General features: G+C 32.0%; 1 protein-coding gene across 2 annotated transcripts in view; it reads right to left on the bottom strand.

The window, feature by feature from the left end:
* LOC129218670 (uncharacterized) overlaps positions 1-26,446 on the bottom strand; it is a 267,197-nt gene that overhangs the window by 106,409 nt on the left and 134,342 nt on the right. For both annotated transcript variants that reach the window (XM_054852990.1, XM_054852991.1), the window contains 4 exons: positions 24,112-24,896; positions 19,287-19,421; positions 13,690-13,760; positions 3,684-3,936 (listed from right to left, as the gene is read on the bottom strand). In XM_054852990.1, coding sequence (XP_054708965.1) covers positions 3,684-3,936; positions 13,690-13,760; positions 19,287-19,421; positions 24,112-24,896 — 1,244 coding nt within the window. The remainder of the gene's footprint in view (positions 1-3,683; positions 3,937-13,689; positions 13,761-19,286; positions 19,422-24,111; positions 24,897-26,446) is intronic.

Raw genomic sequence — 26,446 nt, forward strand, 5'->3', positions numbered from 1 at the left:
TTGTCACAAGCTTAGATGAAACTTCGTGATTAGGTGGCAAAATAATTACGTGCCATCACCTTTCATATTTAGTATTTAAAAAAAAAAAGAAGAATGTAGAGTAGTTGGTTATATATATAGATTTATACACACTAGCAAAGCAATGTTGAGATCAGTGTGGTGTGGGAACTTGGGCAATCAGTGATGCTGAGAGGTAAGTGCATAGAAGAAATCAATATTTAGTAGTCAATTTGCGTTAGCTCTAAAATTGGTTACTCATGGAAAAACTCGTGTATTAGCCATTTGGCGTAAGTCGAATTGTGTTGTAGCGGGAGTCGACTGTAAATTTATTCCACAGTATAAGTATCACTTTCAGTCATTTCATTAAGTGCTATTCAAAGCAAGGCAAACTTCCAATTTGGATGTTGGTGATCCATTTTTTCCCTCACACATAGCTTTTACAGCCTCAAAAAAAAAAAAAAAAAAAAAATTAGAACATTGAAAACTTGTCTCTTATGTACCACTGCAACTTGAATCGACTATCAAAGGGTTTTATTTCTTGAATGTGCCCCTGTAAGGCCACAACATGAACAAACTGAAGCTTACTGAGATTTCAGCTTTCAGGAAAGAATGACAGGCATGGAATACATACAGAAGTCAAGAAATTTCCTGCATTGCAGTAGTGGAAATCAAATTTTTCAAATAGTGAGCGAGCTCAGAACTGTGGTGATAATAAGTCAGAAAATTTACTTATCGACTAAATTTAGTCTAAAATTCATTTTACTAAATTGAGGAGTAAGTTGCTCAAGTAAAGCTATCCATTTGAATCAGGATGTTTTGAACACACTTGTGTGATTAAACCATTTAAGAAACAAACTTCTGTAAAAACTAGGCTAGCAGAATTTTAGAAAAAAATAAATGAAAATAAATAAATTAAACAAATAAAAATACCAACATTATTAAACTTGCAGCAGGAAGATTATAACAATCTAACATGTCCCATTACTGTTTAGGCAAGCTGAAGAAGCTTGAGGTTCATGTAAAATGTAATTCTTGCAGACAAAAAACAACATTCAGTAGAAAACGCAATGTTTAAAACTCTACTAAGTATCCCACCAGCTGCCAACTTTATAATAAGAAAAAAAAAAAAAAAACGCTAAAATTACATAAGCTTATTTTCATGTGCTCATGATAATTGTACATCATGTCTTGGATAGGTCAACAAATTATAACATTTATGCATTTTTCGATTCTGAAAAACTATTTTCCTTTAAACAAATGGAAATCTCAATAAAGTATGGGGGGAAAAAATCTGATTAAAAAACAGAAATTGAAACGAAACTACTAGAATGGGGCAGAAAACGGAAATTCTCTTGATAAAATAAGAGGTTGAGAGAGTTACCAGGTATGAAATGACAAAGGTATTCAAAGAAAAACAAATGATAAAAACTAATTAGATAAAATGACTAGAACATTATTACTGACTAAGTTTTTATTTTTGATCCACCCAAAATTTAACTCTTACTAGACTTATTGATGTAAGTCATGGTTTGCCTAAGTGAACAACTGATTCTAATTAAACATAACTAAAAAACATGTCAAATAGACATGCTACCAAGAAATGCAAGTAAGTGCATATTAAGTCTCATATCTCTGCTGATGATTCAGGGGTGCCCACCCCCTTGAAGCAAGAGCTCCCCGCCCCTTAATATCACGCAGAACCTCCCAAAACAAGTGAAAATTACTCCCCTTGAAATATCAATGGCGCCTATGGCATCACCCCCCCCCCCCCCCAGGTGGGGGACTCCTGGATGATCTAGATCAGTGATTTCAACCGGTCCATAGAGAATTTTGCTCATTAGCATTAAAAAAATTGCCTTTCTATAAAAAAAAATGACATTATAATAATAATATCCTGTACAAAATTTAAGTGAGTTTTGCGATTAATTTTCCTAGGTTTCTATTATTATTCAGCAATGTGTATTACTTATGTATAATTATTACAATAAATACTTATCTTATTCTGAACATTTCAATATTTTTTGTAATAGATCTTTAACACCAGGTCTAGTTTTATTTAGAGATTCATTAATTTGTTAATAATTATTATTTTTTGCAAAGAAGGAAAAAAAAAAAAAACTCAGTGATAGCAAAATCTCTCACAAGTGGTTAGCATTCCTTGAGGCGAAAGTTTTCTTTTTGCAAAAAGAAAATAGGAATATTTAACGGGATAGGAATAGTAAACGATAGGAATTATAAAAAAAATGCTGGTTTACAAATTCTTTGCAAAACATCTTGCTCGTCTGTGGGTCACAAAAGGTTCAGAAACGCTGATAGTGCAGTTTGTTTACAGCCTGCTTATCACTGCTTCAGCAGTATAAAACAAAAGCATACATGTGACGGAAGAACTTTTACAGTGTTCTATTCTTCCAGAATACAAGCAATATAGCTAAGTGATCACAACAATGAACAAACCATGTGGCAGTTCGGATGGCTGTTTACTTCTTGCTTGTTATTGACAATGAAATACCAAGTGAAACATATAATTTAAAGCAATAAACTATAAAATATATTAAATTATATGAAGTAAAAATAAGTGATGATATTAACTATGTTTTACATTTATAGCTGAAAAAAATTCACCATTACACGAAAATGTCAACTATGCTGTCATAACTCATGAAACATTCTGTAATAGGAAAATTTATAAGTATGCGTATGATATACAGTCGGCCCCCGATTTAACAAATTCATCGGGACTGAAACTTTATACGTTAAATCAGGGTTATTCGTAATATCGGGGTGTGAAAAAAAAAAATGAAATTGCACTTACCTTATCTAAAACCCCTAATAAACAACTGCACAAGGATATCCATAATTAGAAAGTGTTCACTTTTTATTCAGCATTCCACGACTTATTACACACTAGTTAATTTGAAATTTCAAATTATTGCGTAATAGATGTTTGACAATTTTCTTGATATTTGACATATTTGACTCAAAATAGTTCTATTTATACTTTTTGGAGAGAAGAAAATACTGTGTCAATTTGCAGCCTGTTACATGCAATATGTTTTTAGTTTCCAGGCCATGTAAAAAAGCATTTGAAAAAGTAAGTTTCAATGAGAGTTTCATTATCGCTGTCTGCATCAGAATCAGTATTCGATGGTTGCTCTCTCGCCCGTCAAAAATTGCTGATTCCAAGAAAAGTCTTTTTCTGCTCCGAACAATATGGATGTAACTTTTGAAAAACACCTACCAAAGTGAAATTAATAAAAAAAAAAAAAAATCGACTGTTAAAATAATTCTTTAATTCGGGGTTTATTACTTGGTAAATAGGGTTTTTGCCTTCATTTTCGTTGGAGGAAAAAGGAAAATTTGCTAAATTGTGAAATTCGTTAAATAGAGGTTCGTTAAATCGGGGTCTGACTGTACTATGTATATATTTATGTAACTAGGGAGCTGGAAGAACTTTCGAAGTTTTCCAAGTTTTAACTGGGAAAAAGTCCTATTTTCAGACACTTTACCTCATAAGCATTGCAAGGTATGAAGATTTTTAAAATTTTAATTAAAAGGCAAACAATTTGAAAAGTGGTTCAGAATTTAATATTTCCATAAAATTTTTAAATGGCATATTTACTGGTTTTACTAGAAAATAATGATGCAATCATGAAATAAAAATACTAGCATAAAAATGTACTTACAAGGATAGGGCATACTGCGCTGGGAAGCATGCATTGAGGGAACATGAGAATATGTTGGAGGAACACAAAAATTTCCTTTGCTTGTATCATGATCATGAGAAAGGATATATTGGCATAAAGAATTCAATTGATCAACTTGATTTCTTAGCTGCTGCAAAACTGCTGAAGTTGCATTAGGAAAAGAATTATCAGATGCATTTGGAATAGGTGGCAATTCATTATAAAGTTCTGATGTAACATTAGAAAGCGATCTCTGTAAAGAAAAAAAAAGTTGACAAACAAACAATTAAAAACAAAGCAATATATAAAAAAAAATCAATAATTTTCTGAAAAGGACTTCGCTCTCCCCCCCCCCCCCCAACCTTATAAAGCTTCAAAATTGCTAAATTTTTAAGATGGAAATCAGTAAAACTTACATATGCAAACCCCTATCTCAACTGATTGGAAGGGAAACAAGTTGACAAAGGGAATTAATTATATACTATTTCAATTAACTAATATAATCCCTCTAAACATCTTAGGTTTACAAAGATTTTAAAAATATTAAGAGTCAGGCAGGTCAGATACATGCCATTACTGATTTCGCTAAAAATTTTACAGTGGTTTCTTTGAATGATTTTAGAAGACACATCATATTTTTTCTTTTCTTCCAAAAAAAATTTTTGTGACTCACAAAAATTCCGAAAGTTGGTCCCAACTTAGGGTTTTTCTCAAATTGACATTCTTTTATCTCTGCGCATTGAGCATCAGCAAAAGTAATCTTTGTCATTACAACTTGATATTTAGTGCCTCAAATGAAATGTATCGTAAATTTTATGGCTGACCTTCAGTGGACCCTGGCAGGGGGGGGGGGGGCTAAACTGTGCCGAAGAAAGTGAAAATGTGTCATGTTTGAGGCATCCTGGTTCCATGCACTGAGGTTCAACCATAGTTTTTGCGAGCAATTTGTGTAGAGATACATATAAATTATTACATAGGCTCATTAAATGCATGGTTAATAGTCACTGTTGCAAAACAATAGCAGTTTTGGCATCAAAATATGATAAAAAGTGTACTTTTTAGGGGCCTGTATCTCTGTGCACTGAGGGTCAGTATACAACTTACTGCCTACATTTCAAACTAGAGTATGTGTATTTTCAATCAAGTGACAGAACTAAGGGCAAATTCTTTTCAAGAACACAATACGTATTTCAAAACAGTAAAATGAACTATTTAGTTTTCAATTCAATCAACATATCTGGGTTTAAACTTTCCTCCAGGGACTTCCAGATATTATTTAAAAAGCTAATATGATCAAAAACTTACCATAAAAGAGTTATAGACTTGCAAATAGACTGATTATGTTTACTGGCATACTTTATAATATGATAACTGGAAGCGAAGTGAAAAAAAAAATTATTATTGCAATAAAAACATAAGTTATTGTAACACTTTTTTGAAGGTGTTTTAGGTATATCTTTAATTATTTTAATTAAGATAGCTTTTTTTAGTTTGTACTGTACTTTATAGTTTGTTGACATTTGTTTATACTGTACATTATAGTGACAAAAATTATTTTCTCTGCACTAAACTACCATGATAGCAAACAATTAGTAAGTTATACTTTATTACTTATGATAAAAGCAATACTATGGCATTATAAAACAAGGGTATAGTTGCCTAACTGACTAGTGGGACGATAAAAAAAGGCAAGACAAAGCATTGCAGCTTGAGTACAACTAACGGGATGCGTCGTTAACTCTTATGCAATTTCCTCATCTTGAAGTGCATTTTATGAGCCTGCAGATTCATTGCCCATAGTTAGGTCACTTGTTTGTGAAAAGACATACACTCTAGTTTGAAATGTAGGCAGCAAGTTCTATACTAACCCTCAGTACACTGAAATACAGACCCCTAAAAAGTACATTTTTTTAATCATATTTTGATGTTTTTCTTTCACTTTGCTACTAGTTATCATATTATAAAGTACGCGAGTAAGTATAATCAGTCTATTTGCGAGTTTATGACTCTTTTATGGTAAGTTTTTGATCATATTAGTTTTTTAAATAGTATCTGGAAGTCCCTGGTGGAAAGTTTAAACCTGGATATGATGACTGAATTGAAAACTGAATAGTTCATTTTACTGTTTTGAAATACGTATTGTGTTCTTGAAAAGAATTTGCCCATAGTTCTGTCACTTGTTTATGAAAATACATACTCTAGTTTGAAATGCAGGCATCCAGTTCTAAACTGACCCTCAGTGCACTGAGATAAACGCTCATGAAAACTGCACTTTTTAGCATTTTTAGATACAAAAACTGCCATTTTTTTGGCAGCACAGAGGGTAAGCCATGCAGCTAGTGAGGGTATTGAATAATTTATATATATTATTACACAAATTGTGTGCAAAAACCATGGTTGAGCCTGAATGCAGGGAACCAGAGGGCCTCAAACATGGCACTTTTTCATTTTTTTCAACAAAGTTTGGCGACCCCTGAAATGCTGCACTGAAGGTCAACCACAAAATTTACAAGATATTTCAATTTAGGTACTAAATGTCATATTGTCAATCTAAGAATTTTTTTGGCTGATGCTAGAAAAAACCACTTAAAAACGCTGATTTGGAAAAACCTCTACGTCGGGCTACACTTTACGAATTTTTACAGGTCCCCAAAATTTTTTTTTGGAGGATTAGAAAAAAATATGTGTCCTCTAAAATCTTTAAAAGAATCCACCATAAAAGTTTGAGCAAAATCAAAAATGGTGTATATCCGAACACCTCATTTCTGCCTGGTTCTTATAAAAACTGGCTCTGAAATTTATGAAGGTTTTAGAAAAAATGAATAAAATAGTAAAAAATCGACTCAAATTTTTATAAGTATTTTACTGACTTGAATAAACTCAAATGCTACTAGATTGAAAGTAAAGAGTGGGTGCAAGTATGCTTGCAGATTATTACTGGACGTCATTGTAGAACCTTCCAGATGCTGCAAAGTTTGTCAGATAATGGCAAAGTCAGACCTTCAGGGTAAGATGAATATTACCTGATTTCCTTAGTGTTAATGTTACTATTCTAAATTAATCCATCACCTTTCACAAAACCCTTACATGATGGAGAAAAATGGTTTGCATTTTTGAATTTAACTTGAAAAATACTACCAAGATCAGTCAATTAAGTTTTTGGGACAGTTTTTTTTTTATTAAATAGGCCAGTGTTATTTAATAACCAGCCAATTTTTACTGATTAATTGACAAAAAATAAATGAATAAATAACTTTTCTCTAGCCCAAGAAATTATGCTGATTGAATGTATTATACGAAGGGATAGTTTGGAATTCAAGCTGTTGTGATGGGATCTAAAATTTACAAATTATAGTAATGGGGGTGTGAACAACACATTCATACATATTGCTGAAAATATGCAAATCAATTAAGGTTACAGGGAAAATTTAAAACAGAACTGAAACTTGGAAGCAAAGAGGAAAAAGGGGACCGAATTTTGACAAAACAGATTTCAAGAGGGGATTTGAACAGGGACAGCTTGTGTGTAGGCGCTGTAAAACTGCAGCACCCCCTGCTTTTGTTCTTATGTAATGTGTTTATTAATTCATTTATATATTCATTGATCATTACCATTAAGAATTATGCATATTCTCCAATTTTATGTAAAAGGTTATGAGCAAGCATTACTAGATGGCGCCTGGATGCCTAAGCTAAAATGCGCGGCACTGTGCTTTTTGCAATGTCATATTTTACGTTAAATGGATGCATGAGCAACACTTTTCAGTCCTGATATCCGTGCAGCAGCACTGCATTTGAAGCAGTTAATTTCTCGAGTACAACTGACGGAAACGGTCACTGCTTTAAAAAACGATATTTACAGCAAGGTTTTTGATTTGTGTATAACAGCTGTGATAGAATCACAATGAACAAGGGTTGATTAAACGCAATGGCAATGATTAAAACTACTGACTAGTCACACACACATTGAAGAAAAATTTATCTCCCTTTTTGCTAAAAATTAAGCAAGAAGAAAAACATTGTTTGTAAAAAAGATGCATCAAAGAGTAATTTTATGTATAAACAGTATTTTTATATATTTGCATAAAACATTTATTTTTAAAAACTTCATCTCGCCCATATTTATAGGTATCTTCATAAAAGATAATTTTATTACAAACCGTACATTCTCCACTAAATTTAGTAAAGCATATTTCCAAACTTTGTATTTTAAAAGAAAAATTGGTATTGTGGAAAATGGGAGGAAAAGTGGGATCGGAATTCCAAAAATAGAACATTTAAATGTTTTATTGTTTAATTAAAAACAGGGATGAGAATGATCAGAGAGCAAAAAGGAGGAAATCCAAAAAAAATCATAAAAGGGATGATATCCAAAACCGCATCAAAATAGAACCTGGAAGCCATTATAGTAAAAAATTCAACAAAAAATGGCTAATTTACCAGTTTTATAGATAATACATATTTAATAAAGTATAAGTGATAATTTTGTACAGTTTGCTGCATTGTAACATTTCTTGCAAGAGTGTTTATTTTTAAATAAATCTAAATTTTGAAAAAGGGCGACAATTTCTAACCCCTGAGTCCTTGAACAAAGGGTTGGGGGAGCCAGAGGTCAATCTTGGCTCCATCACACAATAGTGTCAACTTTTCATATTTTTTAAAGAAAAATACATTTTTTTTCATTAAAAACATTTGAGTTTATAGTGTTAAATGAGCAAGAACATGCATTTTAAAATTAAATTTAATTGTAAAGTAAAAGTTTACAACAGAGAGAAAAATCTAAAATTTCTTCATGTGGTAGAACCATTGAGCTGTAACACTAAGAGGAGAGCGAACTAATCGGTCCGTTTTTTGCCCAAGCGAGTATGGCAAAAGAATCGCACTTTTAACATTTAAACTCAAGTTTTATCATGTAAAGCCTTTTGCCATGCAATTTTCAAATCCTTAATGTGTTCAAATCGTTGTGGCAAAAGAACCGGTCTTTTGCCATTAAACAAGATGTTTTATAATGCAATTGGTTTTTCCAAACTCGCTCGAAATTCAGACCGTGATCCTCAGTGTAGAAGAAGGGGAAGTTCTCTCTCCTCTTAGTGTTATAGCTCAATGGGTAGAACATACTTTTCATAGTAAGAATTGAAAATAAACAAATATATGTGTATATAAACGATTGGTTATCTTTTTCCTTGCATTGGAACCCAACATTTGTTTTTAAAAACTTCCTAATATAATTTCAGAACCAAAAGAACAACTTGCAGCTGCCTCATTTAATCAAGAAATCCCAAAACTTTCTACAGGTTTAAAGCCTAAACCATTTGAGATTCACCATAAATATTTTTTACTTTCTTAAATACACAAAAAAAAGTAACCATGTTAAGTTTCAATAAAATTGGAGACTGTAGGTGCTAAGCCATTTTTTGATTGACATTTGCATTTTTTCTTAAATAAAATAAAGAAATAAAAATACTATTGAAATGATGAATAAAATAAGCAGATATAAGATAGCATATAGTAAAAAAACACCCAACATTAAAAATAATTGAAATACTTGCAGGATGCAAAAAGATTGAAATCTCAAACGAGGCACGCAACTTTCGGCACAGCACGCCGTGTTTGACGTCGTTGGCATGATTCCAAAACATACGTTTTAGGCAGATATCACAGAGGATGAAGATTCGAGGGGAAAAATAGAAAGAATAAGAAATCGGGGATCGAAAATTTAAAATAATCGTATTCTTTTCCGATTGAGAAAAATAAGGCCTGAAAGAGGCAAAAAAAGGAGGAAAGGTTTTTAAAGGCAACAGAAAAAGCTGGAATTCTGGAAAAATCTCATCCCTGTAAAAACAAAAATGTAAAACATTTTAAATGTTAAAAACCAAAACATCACACCCCTGCCATCTTCTATTTCATCCATAGAACGTTTTAATTTTCTATAAAATTGATCAGTTATGGTTCTTTGTTCATTTCATAATTTTCACTTCTTCAAATATTTCAAGGAGTACTTTCATCTCGAGAAAAACCCTAACTATATCTTAACCCATAATTTTGGTATGTTTAAAATTGGAGAGTTGTTACACCATCATTAATTCAAGTATCGAGCCGCCACTGAATTTTAAGTTAAAAAAGGGACTTTTAAGGATAAATAAGCCAGTTGGGATGCAAGAGCCTCAGTTAACAAGCTGCTCTATTTGGAAGACAAGCAATTAAGGAAGAAATTTTGGAGAAAATGGCAAAACTACTGCAATTAAGTATCTTCAACGGAATTTGTAGGGAAGATAAAACAATTATTGATATATTAATTTAAATTATTGACACCCTGCTTTTAACTGATAATTACTTGTACATTTTAATTGTTTTTTAAAAATCATTTACAGAGGATATTTGAAAACAGATAACGTTGATATACATGAACACATATTAACAATATATATTTGTTAACATTATCTTTGCATTATTTTTTATTAAATCTAAACCTAATTTAGGATACAACAGTTAGTAACCCTAGAACACTAGTGTAAGTAAATTTTACGCACAAGCCTTCTATATTGGCTGCTTTCAACCCCTTTCTTTTCATCAATGGACTTCCAAGTAGAAGTGCTTCGAGTGATGAAGTAGTTGGCTGCCTGCCAAGTGGCTTAGCTTCCTAGTCTATTGTTCAGTGCACACGCTTGCTGTTCTAGAGGTTACACATAAGTTTTACATGTCTCTATTAATACACATACAGTAGGGTGTCCCAAAAAAAAGAAACGAAAGTTGATTTTTCAAGTTGCACACCCTCTTATATTGTACCCCCTCTTGATTTTTCCTTTTAGGACAAAACCATTACAACAAAAGTTTCATATAATTTGAATAGCGGCAACCCGTGCCGACTTGTGCCTGAAAGTGTGAACCAGCACTGTGTACTAGATCGAATTGATAAAAAAAAATATTTTTGGAAAATCGAAAATTTATGCTGATAAAAGTTACCCCTATAGCCCCACATGCACCAAAACAAATATTTATCCAAATGAAAAAATATTTAGGTGTCCAGCAGGAAGCCTTAAGCCTGTAATTTTCTTCAAAAATTAGATTTTTTTCTATATTTTTAAAAACATTTAAGATAAATTTTAAGAAGTTATCAAGCTGAAAAAATATAAACAGTAGAGTCGATAATTAGCATTAAATGGAAATTTTTTCTCTCTTACAATATTTAAGTCTCCCACATGGTCCTCAAAATAAGGATTTTTTCCAATTTTAAGTTACATTTTCCATTTTCATTTTAAATATATTATGTTTTTATTATTCATTTGCAAATGTTGGTTTGAAAATGCATTCGCAAATAATTTTTAAACTTGATATTGTATTCAAATGCATTTGTAATTTTTAAAAAGATAAATGGAAAAAAATCAATTTTTTTGAAGAAAATTATAAATTTTAGGCCTCCTGCTGTACGCCTAAATATTTTAAAATTGTTATAAATATCTTTGTGGTACATGTGGGGCTATAGGGGCAACGTTTAATCAACATGAAATTTTGAACTTCAAATTTTTTTTATATTTTCGTTCAGCCTAGTACACAGGTTGCCGTTGTACAAATTACCCGAAACGTTTTTTACAATTGTTTTGACCTAAAAGGAAAAATACAAGAGTGTATGCAACTTGAAAAACCGACATTTTTTTTTCTGGACACCCTAACGTAAAGTATTAACGCCTATTTTACAGGTCTTAAAAATTTTATAACAACATTATTCGCAGTATTTTCATTTCGTTTTTGTATCAGCATGGAAAAACGCCTAAGATATCTAACAGACAAAGAAATTAAGGCTATGCTTTTGGAATCTGACGACAGTGAAACTGATGACAATATCAAAATTAATGAAGATATTGATGACAGTAATGCAGATTCGGACTAAATGCCTGATAATATCATAAGCAATAACCCAGAAGATATAATCGAATCACCAATACAGGAAATTGAGTGCAGTACTAGTAATATCGAGAAACTTCAGAAAGAAAATCCAACATCAAAGGTAAAAAAGTCACATCGTCAAAACGAAAAGAACAAACATGTCAAAGAAATAACTTATCAAGATAATAGTTGTTGATTCTGTAAAAGGTAAAAAGGAATATGAGTGACAAACAAAAACTGATAACTCTGGTAATCAAAAAACTAGTGCAAGAAATATAGTTCATATCAGGTCAGGACCAGTTGCTGATGCTTGATTAGCAAAGGAGTCAAATCATTGTTCTAATTTGCTTTCTTCTGAAGAAACGAAACAAGAAATACTTACTCATTCAAACACAGAGATAAAAGGAAAGAAACTATCCTATTCAAATAAAAAAGATGAATCTCTAAAGGACTTAGATTTTGAAGAATTGAATGCCGTATTGTGGAGTACTTATACTTACAGAAGCTCTAAAGGACAATCATTTAACAAACAAACTTCTGTTTGATGTAACTTTTTGTCATGAAAGGTTCAGAGCAACGTTTTCAGAGAGAAGATTTTCATTCCTTTTAGATTAATTGAGACTCGATAATAAGGAATCAAGGGAAAAGCGTAAAGAAGTAAATAAGTTAGCTGCTGTTTGTCAAATATGGGATGTCTTGCTTGAAAATTGCAAGAGAAACTATAAACCCAGCTCTTATGTGATCACTGATGAGCAACTGATTAGCTTTTGTAGAAGGTGTTCCTTTTGGGATGGATATTCCATTCAACCAAACAAAATGGCACACAAGTGTTAATAATTTACGACAACAACACTACATATATGATGAACGCTATTCCTTACTTGGGAAAAGGAAGTGTACCTAAAGAGTTGCCAAGTGCTGACTACTTTGTAAACAAATTGACGAAAACTATCAAAAACAGTAATAGAAATGTACCAATAGATAATTGGTTTTCAAATGTGCCACTTGCTAAAAAAATGATGAAAGAAGAAAAATTAACGATGGTTGGTACTATAAAGAAAAATAAAAAAGAGTTTCCCCCAGAATTTACTGACACAAAATATAAAGAGAAAAAATCCGGTTCTAGCCTATTTTTATTTCACGATGAAATCACAACTGTTTCATACAAAGCAAACAAAAAGCTTGTTACTTTTAATACCAACAATGCATTCTGACTAAAGTGTTAACGAAGCAACTGAAAAATGCGAAATAATTATGACGTATAATTTGACTTAAGGAGGAGTTGACTCTTTTGATTAGTTGTGCAGTAATGTGAACTGTGGCCAAAAAGTCAAACAATGGCCAATAGTTTTTTTCTATAACGTGGTAAATATAGCAGCAGTAAATGCATACGTTATTTACCTAAATAATTTTTTATAAAGATCGACAAAGAAATGAATCTCCATTATCAAGATTGCAGTTTATGGGAAAGCTTCATCAGCAGCTGTTGCAAATTGGCAATGTCAACGTCTGAATACTCAAAACCTATCAAGGGACCTGAAAATAATGATCACAAAAGCTTTAGGAGAGGATATGTAGAATACAGAAGTTGCACAGAATCAGCATGGACGAAGAACCTACTGTAGCTTTTGAGATCATAAGAAAAAGAAGATGACAACTACTTACTGAATGTGTGGCAAGGCAATTTGGGGGCAGCACCAAAAAAAAAAAAAGGTTGTCCAAGTTGCATTTAGACAATTTATCTTTATAATTAGATGTTTTATTATTTTCCCTTTATCTTTTATAAAAAAATTATTTTTCTTATGCTTTTAGCATCTTTAAGTCCATAGTATGTATAATTAGTGTTGGATTATAAAATATCCATAATGCAATTTGTTATTTTGCATGCCATTTCTTAATACTACATGTTTTATGCAATTTGTATTACGTTTTGAGCGATTTATATAATTGTTTGCTTTTTTAACACAAACATTAAATAAAATACATTTTGTACAAACATGTAAATTTTACATATCTCTAGTAATAAATGCCTATGTAAACACACTAGCGTTATAGGGTTAAGCCAAGATACTTTCAAGTAGAATTTTTAAAATCATATGCAAGAAACATTTGCAATTTTTACCTTTTTTGAAATAGGTCTTGTCATCTTTAATGTAGTATTATGCACATTTCCATGCATTAGAGGTTGGCTTCCTTCAAAACATGAATAAAAATTTTATTCTACACAACAGACAAAATATATTCAATTTCAATAACATATTTACAAAAGAATATAACTGCTTAAAATAACTGAGACATGTTAGGTCTGTGGTCGCCTTAGCATTAAAATGTCAATAACATATGTAAACATCAAAAGAGCAGTATAATTGATGCATAAACAGATGTTTTTTGATGCATAAATTGCTTAACTTTGATCCTCATTCTTAAGAATTTTAACTCTTAAAGTTACATAACCTAGTTGGAAAATATTTATAAAAGATGTGGCTCTGATAGAGAAATTTTATCATTCAGATTACTGTGAAATACAAATCATTTAGATAGACTACTATAAAAGTGAAAAGAAAATAAATGAACAAATTAAAAAAGTACTGATAATTCCCTACTTTGCATTTATAGAATTTTTATTTTACTGTACTCGTAATAAAATTTCAATCTCTTCTCAATCAACAAGGAATTGATTTTTACAATGGAAGAAGATAATATTTTTTGATGAAACCATAATTTAACTGCACTTGCCCAACAATGTGCTTCCATAATCAAACAAGATCACACTCATTGTCATAGGTATTCAAACCACCACTTCTAAAATGTCTATACTAAAACTCACACGTGGAAATCAATAAAGGGCAAGTCCATCAAACTAGGGACATCACAGTAAAAAAAAAACTTCATTGTATCAGTAATTTTTTTCTTTCATATCAGGTAAAAAAAAAGACTGTATTTCTTTTATAAAACTATGCGAAAAAAGTTATTAACACATTTTTTGTAAGTTTTATAGGCAAATTTTGACAACACTACTCAGTGCCGATGTGTTGTTGCATAAGCAGGTCTAAAACTTAATCATTTTTTTTTTTTACTTAGGAAATCAATTGTTATGTCTACAATCTTATTTTTTTTATTTAAATTTAGTTTACATAGGAAGAGATAAGAAAAATAAGGAAACTTTAAACTGTTATAATTGTTTTGTAAATTTTTTTTCTTTTAAACTAGGTCTCATACTCTCTAATGTAACATCAGTCACAAAATTGTGTAAAAGTTTGCATTGCTTAAACAAAAACAAACCCAAGTTTATAAAAAGTCATATTCTCTTCATTTATGATCATATCTTTAACATTAATCCCTTAAATATTTAGAAATAGTTGAATTTATTTATTTAAAACTGATTTAAAATGTGTAACATCAGTCACGTTTGTTTGAGTTAATAAAACTCAAACAAATTGCACAAATGGCATTGACTGTCCCTTTCAATTTAATACTAGTGAGGCCATTTCTTGAAAATCCTTTAAAACTTATTTGTACACCGGATATAAAATACAATACTTTGTCAAAATTGAAAACAAATGATTCATATGCTACTTACAAAACTGAAAAGTTCAAAACTCTTACAAATAAGGGCACTTGAATGTATATTATAATTTTCTTCGTACCATATATTCCTTTATTATTCATTTTTAATGATAATTATGCAGCAAGATGTTAGAAAACATGTAAACAAATCAATCACTTGAAATCTAAAAAATTCTAAAATTTGCAAATTCTGTAGTCTCAAGCTATGATGACTTGAAAGAGTTAAAGCAAAGTCTTCCCTAAAATAGTACAATATATGTGAATTGTATTTCATACAAGAGTGCCAGTAAATCAGGAGAGAAAATTTTTTAATGCTTTTACTTTCTGTTACAAATTGATGATTCAAATAGTATTACAGAGAATGAAGATAGAAATACAGTGAAACTTCTCTAGAGCGACCACAATCCATTTCTCAGAGAAGTGGTCATTAATGGAGGTTGGTCCCTCTAAGAGGTAATTTTTGAAAATGCAAAAAACAGCAACATTAAGAGAAATTGTGATTGTTCTGTTTAGTCTTCAAGAATATTATGATAAGAATATAATTAAATAGATAAACTATAATTTTTCTGTTAAATAATACTTCTTACATCACTTTTCTATTTTGGAACTAATTTGCTCAAAAGCCGGGAAGATATTTGATTGCTTCAGATTCCTTGTTTTATTAGAAACAACTTTTGTTTCCAGTTCAGCTTTTAGCTACATATATTAACCATTTACGTCGTTACCATTGGTGTTTGGACTACAACATGAGCCTTATCTATTTGTGCCCATTCTATATGAGCCCAAAATAGATTCTCACCCGGTTATATTCGTTAACAGCATCTGAAATCTTTTGAAAAACTTCTTGTCCTTATCAACGTGTTAACGATGACAGACACGTGCCTTGCAAGTGTCACCTTAGCTTCCCAAGAATGTTAAAAACTACGCTCTTCTCTTTGTAACAAGTAACAATTTTAAGGCTTTAAACACTGAGGAGCAAGAGAGAAATGCATTTGAAACACCTAGATCAATAAATTTTACCCCCTTATTCTGGTTTACTTCCACTTTTATAAGCAGGAGAAGACAGATATGTATCCAGATTGGTTGATGGAGAAGTTTCAAAAGTCTCTCATAAGAATTTTTCCCCCCATTGAGTAGATAGAGGAAAATTGGTGACTCAGAAAATTGGTCGTTAATGAAGGTGGTCGCTATATAGAGGTGGTCACACCGAGGCCTTCAAGATAGGAAGGCCATCCAACTAGCAAATGACGTCATCGTTTGTCGATCCACAATGATATTGGGAAGTGAGCACTTCGATTAATATTTTGGTTATATAAAACTATTTGGTTTATTTATTATTGACTTCTGTTATTTTAGTAGCATTACAAGTTCTACTTTTTCATTTGAAAACATAAAAAGGAACCGATAATCATACATTAAAAAATACACTGAGCTTAATTCATAGTATTTGACATAAAAACATTTATAAGTATTACAAAGTATTCAAATAACTAAACACGATTTTATTTTACAATCATGTTAAAACAAAGTGATAAATAAACACAGTTTTATTTTTCATTGGAAATTGTTTTTTAACTAATCGCATTTTAACTACTCGTATATTGTATTGAAACATTAAGTCTTAAGAAGTATTCAAATAAATAAATGAACTTTCATTTTACAATTACATCAAAACAAAAAATAATATTACTATTGTATTTGAATAAGAATTAAATGAAATTTTAAAAAATAAATAAACATTTTTACTTAAGAAAACGGGAAACATGACTGCAATATGTTTCAAAGACATAACATCAAATTAAAGTACATAATACCATATTATTAATGTTAACTTAGCTGAGCAAATTTATGCTTTTCAAAAGACGTGAATGCTTGGGTGCCATCCCCCAAAGTAGACGGTGCCCTACCCCCTTCAATTATGAAAACTTCAAAAAAAAAAAAAAAAAAAACCCAAAACATCTCCATCTCCCTTAAAATTTCAAGGGCACAGTTATTTATAACTATAGCCGTTGAAAAGCTATCATTACTGTGAGACTATGATTCCGACCCCTCCCCTTCGGTGGGCACTCTCGAAAAATTACACAGGAATTCAACTTGAAAAACGTTAATTAAAGAATGTATAATACAACATCATGAATACTGTATGTTGTACATCCAAAAAATGTATTCAATATCTAAACAGCCTTTTTTTTTTGGAATTCGGCTACTTTTCCATTTTCAGCTTTTTCTGCTGCTAATGATTCTTGTGTGTGTGTGTGGGGGAGGGGGGCTTTAATAGTTCATCATTTTAGGCTTTTCAAAAATTATTTTAAAAAGCATTAATTGATGACAAAGTAACCTTTTTCAAAAAACTTTTCATAGAATGACCATTTTAGCAACTTTCTTTAATACTTAAAACCTCATATATGTTAAATTTAGATCAACATTTTGCTGAGTATGCTCTTTTAGGAAATCAATGTGAGAGTTTTGTGACAGGGGGAAGGGAGGGGATATCAAGAAGTGTGACATCACGCGTTGTTTATAACAATATGCTCATGTTGAACAGCGTTACATGTAACAAGGAGGAGGGAGGGGGGATTTGTTCAAAAGTTTGCATAATACTTTATAGACAGCCCCTTAATTCAATTTATGTTACAGTTTCAGAGTTCCTGAAAGCTTATTAACAGAAAACCCAAGGAGTTCAAAAAATATGTAGTTCAAGATATTTTGCCCTTTTTAAGCATAAACAAACAAGCACAGAGCATTTGGCAAAAACACGTTGTGTATCCACTGCTCAAAACTAATCTTTCGCAAGCCCAGAAATTATGAATACCGTTAACTTAACCACTATGTGTGCATAAATATCATAAAACTTAAAGACAACAGTGAAAAAAAACCGTATATATTTTTTTAATTTACGCACAGAACCAGCTTGTTTGAATAACATTGCAGGGGCGTAGTTGGGGGGAAATGTTTGAGTATCGGACCCACGACCTCCGGCGTTCAAATCTAATCTTCTATCTCAGAACTACGGAAGCCCATCAAGGAATGTTTTTTGATCAAAATAACACATCCTAGCGTATGAAACAATTTAATCGAAACGGAAAATATAAGATTAGTTCAGTTAAAAGCCTGTTTCAATAAACTTGTTTACATATTAACTGAATATCAACACCAAGTTACGTTGCTTCTGATAGCAACAAGTATATTTGCAGAAAATTTTGACATATGTATATTGTCAGCTTGGAAAATCCATTTCGAATAAATGCGTGTACAAAGTTGAAAAAATAAAGAAATAAAAAGTTGCAAGTTAACCGTTTCAAATATTAAAGCAGTATACTAAAATTACAAATTACAGACAAAGATATCAGAAAGGAAACTGACAATTGTTCGTGTAATGGAGGAAAACGTAAGTAATCTTAACTGCATAAAATGTAAATTTGGTTATCTGAGAAAAGTACTTACCTCCGAACTTTAAAATTTATTCCATGAGACGCCCAGCTTTTTTCTTCACATGCAGGTTGTTTGGAAGCGGAAATCGCTGACTCAAATTCACTCAGCAGACACTTATATTATATATATATATATTTTAATTGCCTCTACATTCCGGTACGTGGAAAGGATGAGATAAATCCAACAGTATTGTATTCAAAAATGTGCAGCCGAAGTTACATATTTCCTATTTCATCTATTTCAACCAGACCAAGAAGCACTATTGTTTAACTGGTAGACTGCACTGCTTTCAAAGCTTCGCGCCAAGTTCAAAGATCGACTACTGGTGGCGTAACGAAGCGGGGGGGAGGGGAGTTGTCTGGCCTGTTATCACGTGGGTCTCGGTCACACACAGAAGTTTTACAGTGCATATATTTTTCATTAACTCTGAAATTTAATTTGGTATTAGTCCCTCTCCAGAGGATGTCTCCCAGCGCAAGCACTCCTTCTCCCCCCACGTTGATGCAACTACATTCGATATAATTTCAAAAAAAGAGGAATTTTTTAGATTGAAGTGTTTATATTTTTCAAAAATTTGCAGTTCAACATTGTTTGCCCGCCACACCCCTGCAGCAACCCTCTTAACATAGTTCACTAACAAAACTTTAAAAGTAAATATATGTTTCATAATTTACAATATCTTAAGAAAAGCAATAAAATAACATGCAAAATAATACTCACGACTAATCGCAGGTTTAGGCAGTTTCTTTTCTTGCTCATTTGCCACAGATTCCATATATGCACGCATATCATGATATTGATCTACAAAATCTTCATTTCTGCTTTTATTTGACTTGCTCCCCAGAGCAGGAGTTCCTAAGCATATCAATAGAAAATTCATTACTACATTATTAAGACTATTTTACAATATAACATACTTTGGAACAAATAAAAATCTATTAAACATTACACACAAAAAAAGAAAAAAAAAAAAAAACATAATGTCCAATGCCCATCTAAATTCAAGTAGAACAAAACCTACTTAAAAAAATATTGTTGAAACAGAATAAGCATATTTGAGATGCATTCTTTTCAAATTTTGTTTTCTTCTGCTATTTCTTTCAAAACTATTCAGATGATGAATCCACTGTAATTTTTTTTTTGACGGAAAATCAAATATTTCGTGATTATTCAATTTTATAATGTTTTAAAAACAAATTTTAAAAAATTGGGGAAAATGAGACTTTTTTGTAATGACAAAGAATCACTTTTGATCGTATGCAAGGCATTGCACATACAGTACACTCCCAAATATCCACAAACAGTTTATCCACAGCCTTTTCACACTTTTTTTTTTGACGATAAAGTGACTGCAGATAAATGCTCAAATTTTAACTTAACAAGTTAATCCATTAAATGGCACTACATGAACCACATTGAAAATACTTAAGTTTTCATGTTTTGAGGTTCAATACATGCCTCTAATCACATGTAGCTGAAATTTTGCAAAAATATTTATTAGTTTAGGATATATTGTATGGTCCCAAAATGGGAAACTTGGGTATAACATACAAATCTCTGCCACTTTTTTGATACTTGAATAATATCTGACTAAATCCAGTCCTCTAAAATCCTTTTTAAGCTAGTCATTGGTACTTTAAGTACATATTTAACATATTCAAGTTTTAAAATATAGAACTTGTAGGTTTTCTAGGGACTGGATCTATAAATTTTGGGACCCCCTGCAACAAAATATATGGAGGTTAGCAGTGTATATTTGCAAAGTTAATAAGTCTTAGTGCTAGTCATTTTCATTCTTTTTTTCAAATTCTTGAGTCGTTGGACCCCTTAGGGACATGCCTCCCCGACTGCCCACTCTGTGGGTATGCTGATCCGGGACTGGTTTTCATTCCTTTATTCCTTTTTCTTATACATTTGTGCACGAACCCGGAGCTTTTATCACACAATTTAATAACTTTTAGCGAAAAGCTTTAGAGGTTTTCCATATATAAAAAGAGAAGTGGTAGGTCTCTTCAAGTAACCATGTGGAGGATCGAGCAACGGTAAATGACAATGACCCGAAGAACTAGACTCTTTTAAACGGAACTAAGGTATGTTTGGGCTGCCTAACCGAGTATTTGTTTCATCATAGGCGAGGGCTTTTTCAGTCTACGTTTCGGTTATTTCACTACATGTTTGATGAAATGATTTACATCATCATAATGGTTTCAGAAATTAATGGCTTGCATGCTTCAAGTTGAGAAATTAGCAATGGTTCTAGCTTCACCGATTTCAACCAAAAAATTACAATAAATTGTAAAAATGCAAATTGAATTATCGCATTATTTGTGATCTAAGCAATTTTGAATTAATTTCTTTTCTTCTCAACTATCCGAACAGAATGTGGCGGTTAAACAAGTGATACTGCAGTAATCTTTTTGTAATACATTAAAATATATTATTTCTGTATTGTTTGATGTTTGTGGCAAAGTCAAAAATGCAAAAAACAATAATATTTTCTATTGAAATTTCTCTATTGAAATCCAACATCCCTTATTAAAAGCCCCTGACCAAGACTTTATCGTTTTTATCTCAGGGGTTAGCTCAGAGGGGAGGGGTGCATGGCACTGACTGAGCTACTGACATTTTTAGGGGGAGGGTGGGGGCTAGATAATTTTAAAGCAATCTTTGATCTCATTTTAGGGGAATCTCTTCTGTGCTCTGTAGCAATTCAGAGAGATGGGTCATCCTCCTAAGGGAGGATTGGCAACCCTGTTTTTCCAGAACTTTCTTCTAAACAAATGGAATGTCACTTTTTTTGATAAAAGCACCTGCTCTTGACCTTGAACAACAAAAGAGTGTTTACAATGCAAAAATACAAAGGAGGCGGTGGCTTTAACAGTAAAAAATAAAGAGGGGAGAGTTCATTCATGCAAAATGGGTGAAGACTATTTTTACTAGCCATGCCTTGCTCAGCTAATCAGAACACGCCAAGTCTCCCATTTTGGGATTTCAGTAAATAAACTCCTATAAAACTCCTTTAAATTATTTTTCTTGACCCCTGTTTATTATAATTGGTTAAAAGAAAAATACACTCCAAACCTTTAAAAAAAAATTACTAATAAAGTTAGGTACTTTATCATTCCATTTAACATAATTTCAAAATGATATCTTAAGTACTTGATGAGGAAAAAAATCATAATCAAAAGTTCCCAAAATGAGAGACTTGGCGCTTAAATGGGTTAACAATTTGTTTATTTCAAACAAGTTAAAGAAGGTTCTTCTGGCGTTATATAGGAGTTTAGTAAGACCTCATTTGGAGTATGCTGTTCAGTTTTGGTCTCCTTATCGCGGGAAAGATTTCTGTGTTGGAAAGTGTTCAAAGAAGGGTTACTAGACTAGTAAGAGGGCTTTCAGATTTAGACTATGATAACAGACTTAATAAGCTTAATATGTGTAGCCTGGAGCAAAGGAGAGCCAGAGGGAATATGATTCAGTTGTTTAAATATATCAAAATGAAAGATGTTAACGTGTTAAATTTTCTCACTAAAAGTAAGACAAGGGGACATTGGGGTTTTAAGCTATTCAAAACTCAGGCTAACTTGGAAATTAGGAAAAATTACTTCTTTAGTAGGGTCGTGGGCACTTGGAACAGCTTACCGGAAGAGGTGGTAATGAGCAAGGAGGTTGATAGCTTTAAGAGGGCCATTGATCTTCATTGGGGACTTATAAACTGACTAGGACCAGCCTAGCTGGGCCCAGAACCTGTTGCTGGTCGCACATTTGTATTTGTATAGCTGCAATATCTATTTTTAGATATTCCTATTTCTCTTTCTCTCTCCTCCTTCCGTTTTCTTTCCAATGACATCAAATCTTTTGAGGTCACCAAAACCTGACTAGTTGAAACTCGATTTTTAGACCTACGCTACTTACGTGCATAAACAGTAACCGGATCAGTCTTAAAAGGTGCCTGCATTTTTGGTGTAACCTAACTCGATCTGTTGCAGGTTTATCTGCCTGCACAATTTGCTCATGTATGCGTAAAATCGGTTCGTAATAATGAGCAATCCATTTTTAGCTTTTACATACATTTTTATCTATTCTGTTATTTTTTTAGCTATAGTTTACATGCATGCGAGTGATTCTGTTGTTTTTAAACTACTGCATACACTAACATTTTTATTTAATTGGCAGCTTATCTGCGAATTGGCTTATGGGTGGTTAGTGTGCTATCCTATTCTGCTGATGTTCGGAAATTTACAGTAATATTTTGAACAGATCTCTCTTCAAACACATAGTAATGCGACAATTTTAATACTGTACAAGCAATGTACAATTACTACATAGTAAAAATGTAGTCTCAAAAAAGCGTCTGTTTGTTTAAACGCGCAAAACGCGAGAACTACCCAGCCGATTTCATTGAAATTTTCACAATATCTTTCTTTTAGCACCAGAAAGGTTTGCAGACCACTTTGAAAAAAAATGGATGTGTAGTTCTCTTTTTTTATTCCAATTTAGGTCAATTTTCACATAAATTTCCGAATTATAGGGGTGAAAAATTACTTGCACATATTAATATTATATATCGTTGGAAAGAGTAGAATTTTCTCCGTTTTATACCATTTGTTTCAATGCTCTAATTACAGCAAGAGTTATTAGCGTTTTTTGCTCTCATTTTTTTAGGCTTAGTTGAAATTTTGGCACTACTTTCTTCATTAAATATATCAATAAAAAGTGAATGAATTGCCCCACAGTTTTCTTTTTGCCACCATTGGAAAAAGCAACATATTTTACTCCAGATCTATCCCGACCTATGGTCAAAAAACTAAGCTTCTATCTTTAAAGGAAAAAAAGTTACAAGCATTTTTATATCAAGTTTGAAAAATCTCATCTCTGTTAAAAGTTTTTCACGTTTCCACGGATATGCTTTTGTGTTGGCCAGCCAGAATCCCAACCTAATCCTGTGGGAGTTTTTTTAGGAGGTTTTGTTTCAAAGACAATGTTTATACACCATTATTGCCTGCAACATTATAAGAACTGAAAGATTGCATATGTGTAGCATTACGAAAAATTGACAGTGAAACACTCCAAAACATATGTTATGGATGTGCGACGTGTTACAAAAGGCGCACACATCGAACATTTGTAAGTTAAAAAAAAACTTTCACAGTTTATCTTTATTTTTATGCGCATTTATAGTGCAAAGTGTAATAGTTTATGAAACAAAGTTTTAAAACGGGGATATTAGAGCATGCATGCATGAAGTAAATAGCAATAAGGAAAAACAAATGTTTAATATTTATTGCACTGAGTTTTGTAGCAATTTTACATTTTAAGATTTAATAAAACATTAAAGGAATTTGTTTTGCTAACCATGAGAATAATAGTCATTGATAGCTTTTAAAGAACACATTTTTTAAAACTAACCTTTCTTTCAAAAAAATAGTTCTTCCTTTTAAATCTGTAAAAACTTTTGTAGGTCAAGAAAAAAAAATACCAAAAATTATCACAAAAAAGAATATGAAAACATTTTCAAAAATGAAAAAGTAAAAAAAAATCTACTAACCATCATCTTCATCTAAGCTCTCTATGCGTTCATCATTTTCATCCTCAAAATAGTCTTGAGTGCTTGAACCTCCCCAAGTAGCTGCAACAGTGTTATCAGCAGCCATTGCACTACTAGAACCCTCCAATGGTTCAGAATCAATAGATGAATTGCTAAGCAATTGACTATCATGATTTCTTTTAAAACCTCTTTTCTTTGGAGGCTGCTTTAACATACTAATAGCTGTTTTACTTTCCAATTCATTATTTGAAAGACAATTACTTTGATTCATCTCTGAACTGAACGTTGACATATTATCTAAATTATACACAGGAACAGAAGGACCAGAAATGGAACTAGAAGATATCACAGGGGTTGAATTTAGTCCAAGAATGGTGTTTTGCAAACCTAATTTCCCCATTTTCCCGGACAAATTGTTAATATTGTCTTTTTTTATGGAATTACAATCTCTGTTATGTAAATTACTGCTAGAGTTATGATTTTGGGATTCAAAACTGACTATATTTTGACGAGTTAATTGCAAATTATCTTGTCGTGGAATAGAATTATCCCAAGATTGTGAATTCCGTCCATGTTCTGAACTAGCAGTAGGATTGGCAGGATGATTTCGGTTCTGTGCATAATCGCCTTCTCCACTTGATCGGACAAGATCATCATGTTTTCTTTCAGAAGATGGAAATAACTGCAGAAGTTGCTGAAACTGACTAGCAAGTTTGTCTAACTTTTGCTTTCTACGAGCTCCAGTCTCTAAATCATCAGATGCCATAGATTCACTTCGTTTCTGACTGAAAGAAATATCCAGATTATTTTCCATCAGAACTAGTCAAACAACTAAATTTAATTTCTGAAATTAAACTTAAAATGTTAGCTGCACTGCTAAAAAAATCAAAAACAAAATAATTTTACAATAACTTTATTAGTATTATTAAGTTTTTCTTCAATTTATTTTTCAACATGGCCTATGAGTCCATGGTACAGTTCAAAACAATATCACTAGAAATCAAATTTTACAATAACGGAAGCCTAAAACCTAAAATTTTATTTTCCTGCAAAATAAAGATGTATAATGAGGAAAAAAATATCTTGATTTTATTTTTGTACACTTATGCAAAAATTGAAATTTAAATAAAGAACTATTTCATCTTGATAAATGAAGCGGGCTCCTTCTTTATTGGCGAAGCATACAAAATGACATCATATGTAAGAGAGCTCTGAACCAATGATGAACAGGGAAAATGTAAATATTGTGTTACTTCGCCAATATCATCTGCTAGATTTTCCGTGTATAAGAGAGTATCCAATTTCTTTTCAAAATACCTTTTTAAACATGGAAGAACAGCTAAAAAGACAAGTAAATAACTATTTATTGAAATATAAATGCTGTGCATTAGTTAATTTGGTTATTTAAGTTCTATACAGTTGAAATGCAGAAAAGAGAAAGCATCTTTCTATGTAAAACATTCCGAAATAATTTGTTTCTACTTTAAAATTAATAGGATTTTTTTTAAAATTTATAATTCTTAATATTTACTATTAGATTAACTGCTGAAGTTATTTTGAAACAATCAAGTTTTTGACATCACGTTTTTAAACCTTGTTTTCATCGGATTAAATCATCAAAAACCTTAGGCATATTATTTTAAACACATAATCATACTTTTAGTTGTGTTACATGCAAAAAAGCGTATCTTTCCACCAGAGCATTTTAAATCTTGGCAAACCCTGTGTGATGACCGGGATGCCCCAAAGGTGACCATGTCATAACCAAGGGGCAAGAATAATCCCAATGTATCCAGATGCATGTTGTAAGAGGCGACAAAAATGGGGTTTGGGGAAGGGTTAACAGCCCTACACTGTAAAAAGGAGCCAAATCAGTCCCCTGTCTTCGGGTGCTCCAGGTCTTCGATCTCCAGGGGCTGTACCACGTTTCCTTTTGTCATGAGCTTTTCATCCTCTTTGGATCATGCTGCATCACTTGTTGCGCAGACTAATCAGGAGTGCACTGAGAGTTTAGGCAGAGGACCCTCTTTGAAAAATTTGCAATGGTCTCTAACTAAATCTCGGTCCTTAAAAATCATGCACTGCAATATAAATAGAATATCAACTTATGCTCCAAGGGTTAAACTTGACGCTAACTTGGACATTGCTGAATCCCTAAAGGTGCAAATTATTGCTCTTCAGGAGCCAAAATTGAAAGAACATGTTAAGCTTAAAATAAAGGGCTACAATATAGTTCATTCTGATAGACAAATAGGAGGGGATGGTGGCCTGGCTTTTCTTGTAAGGGATATCAACTATCATACTGTTACAAATTCTGTAAATAGTAATTATTGTA

The sequence above is a fragment of the Uloborus diversus genome, chromosome 3, assembly GCF_026930045.1.
Source record: "Uloborus diversus isolate 005 chromosome 3, Udiv.v.3.1, whole genome shotgun sequence".
NCBI classification, from domain to species: domain Eukaryota; kingdom Metazoa; phylum Arthropoda; class Arachnida; order Araneae; family Uloboridae; genus Uloborus; species Uloborus diversus.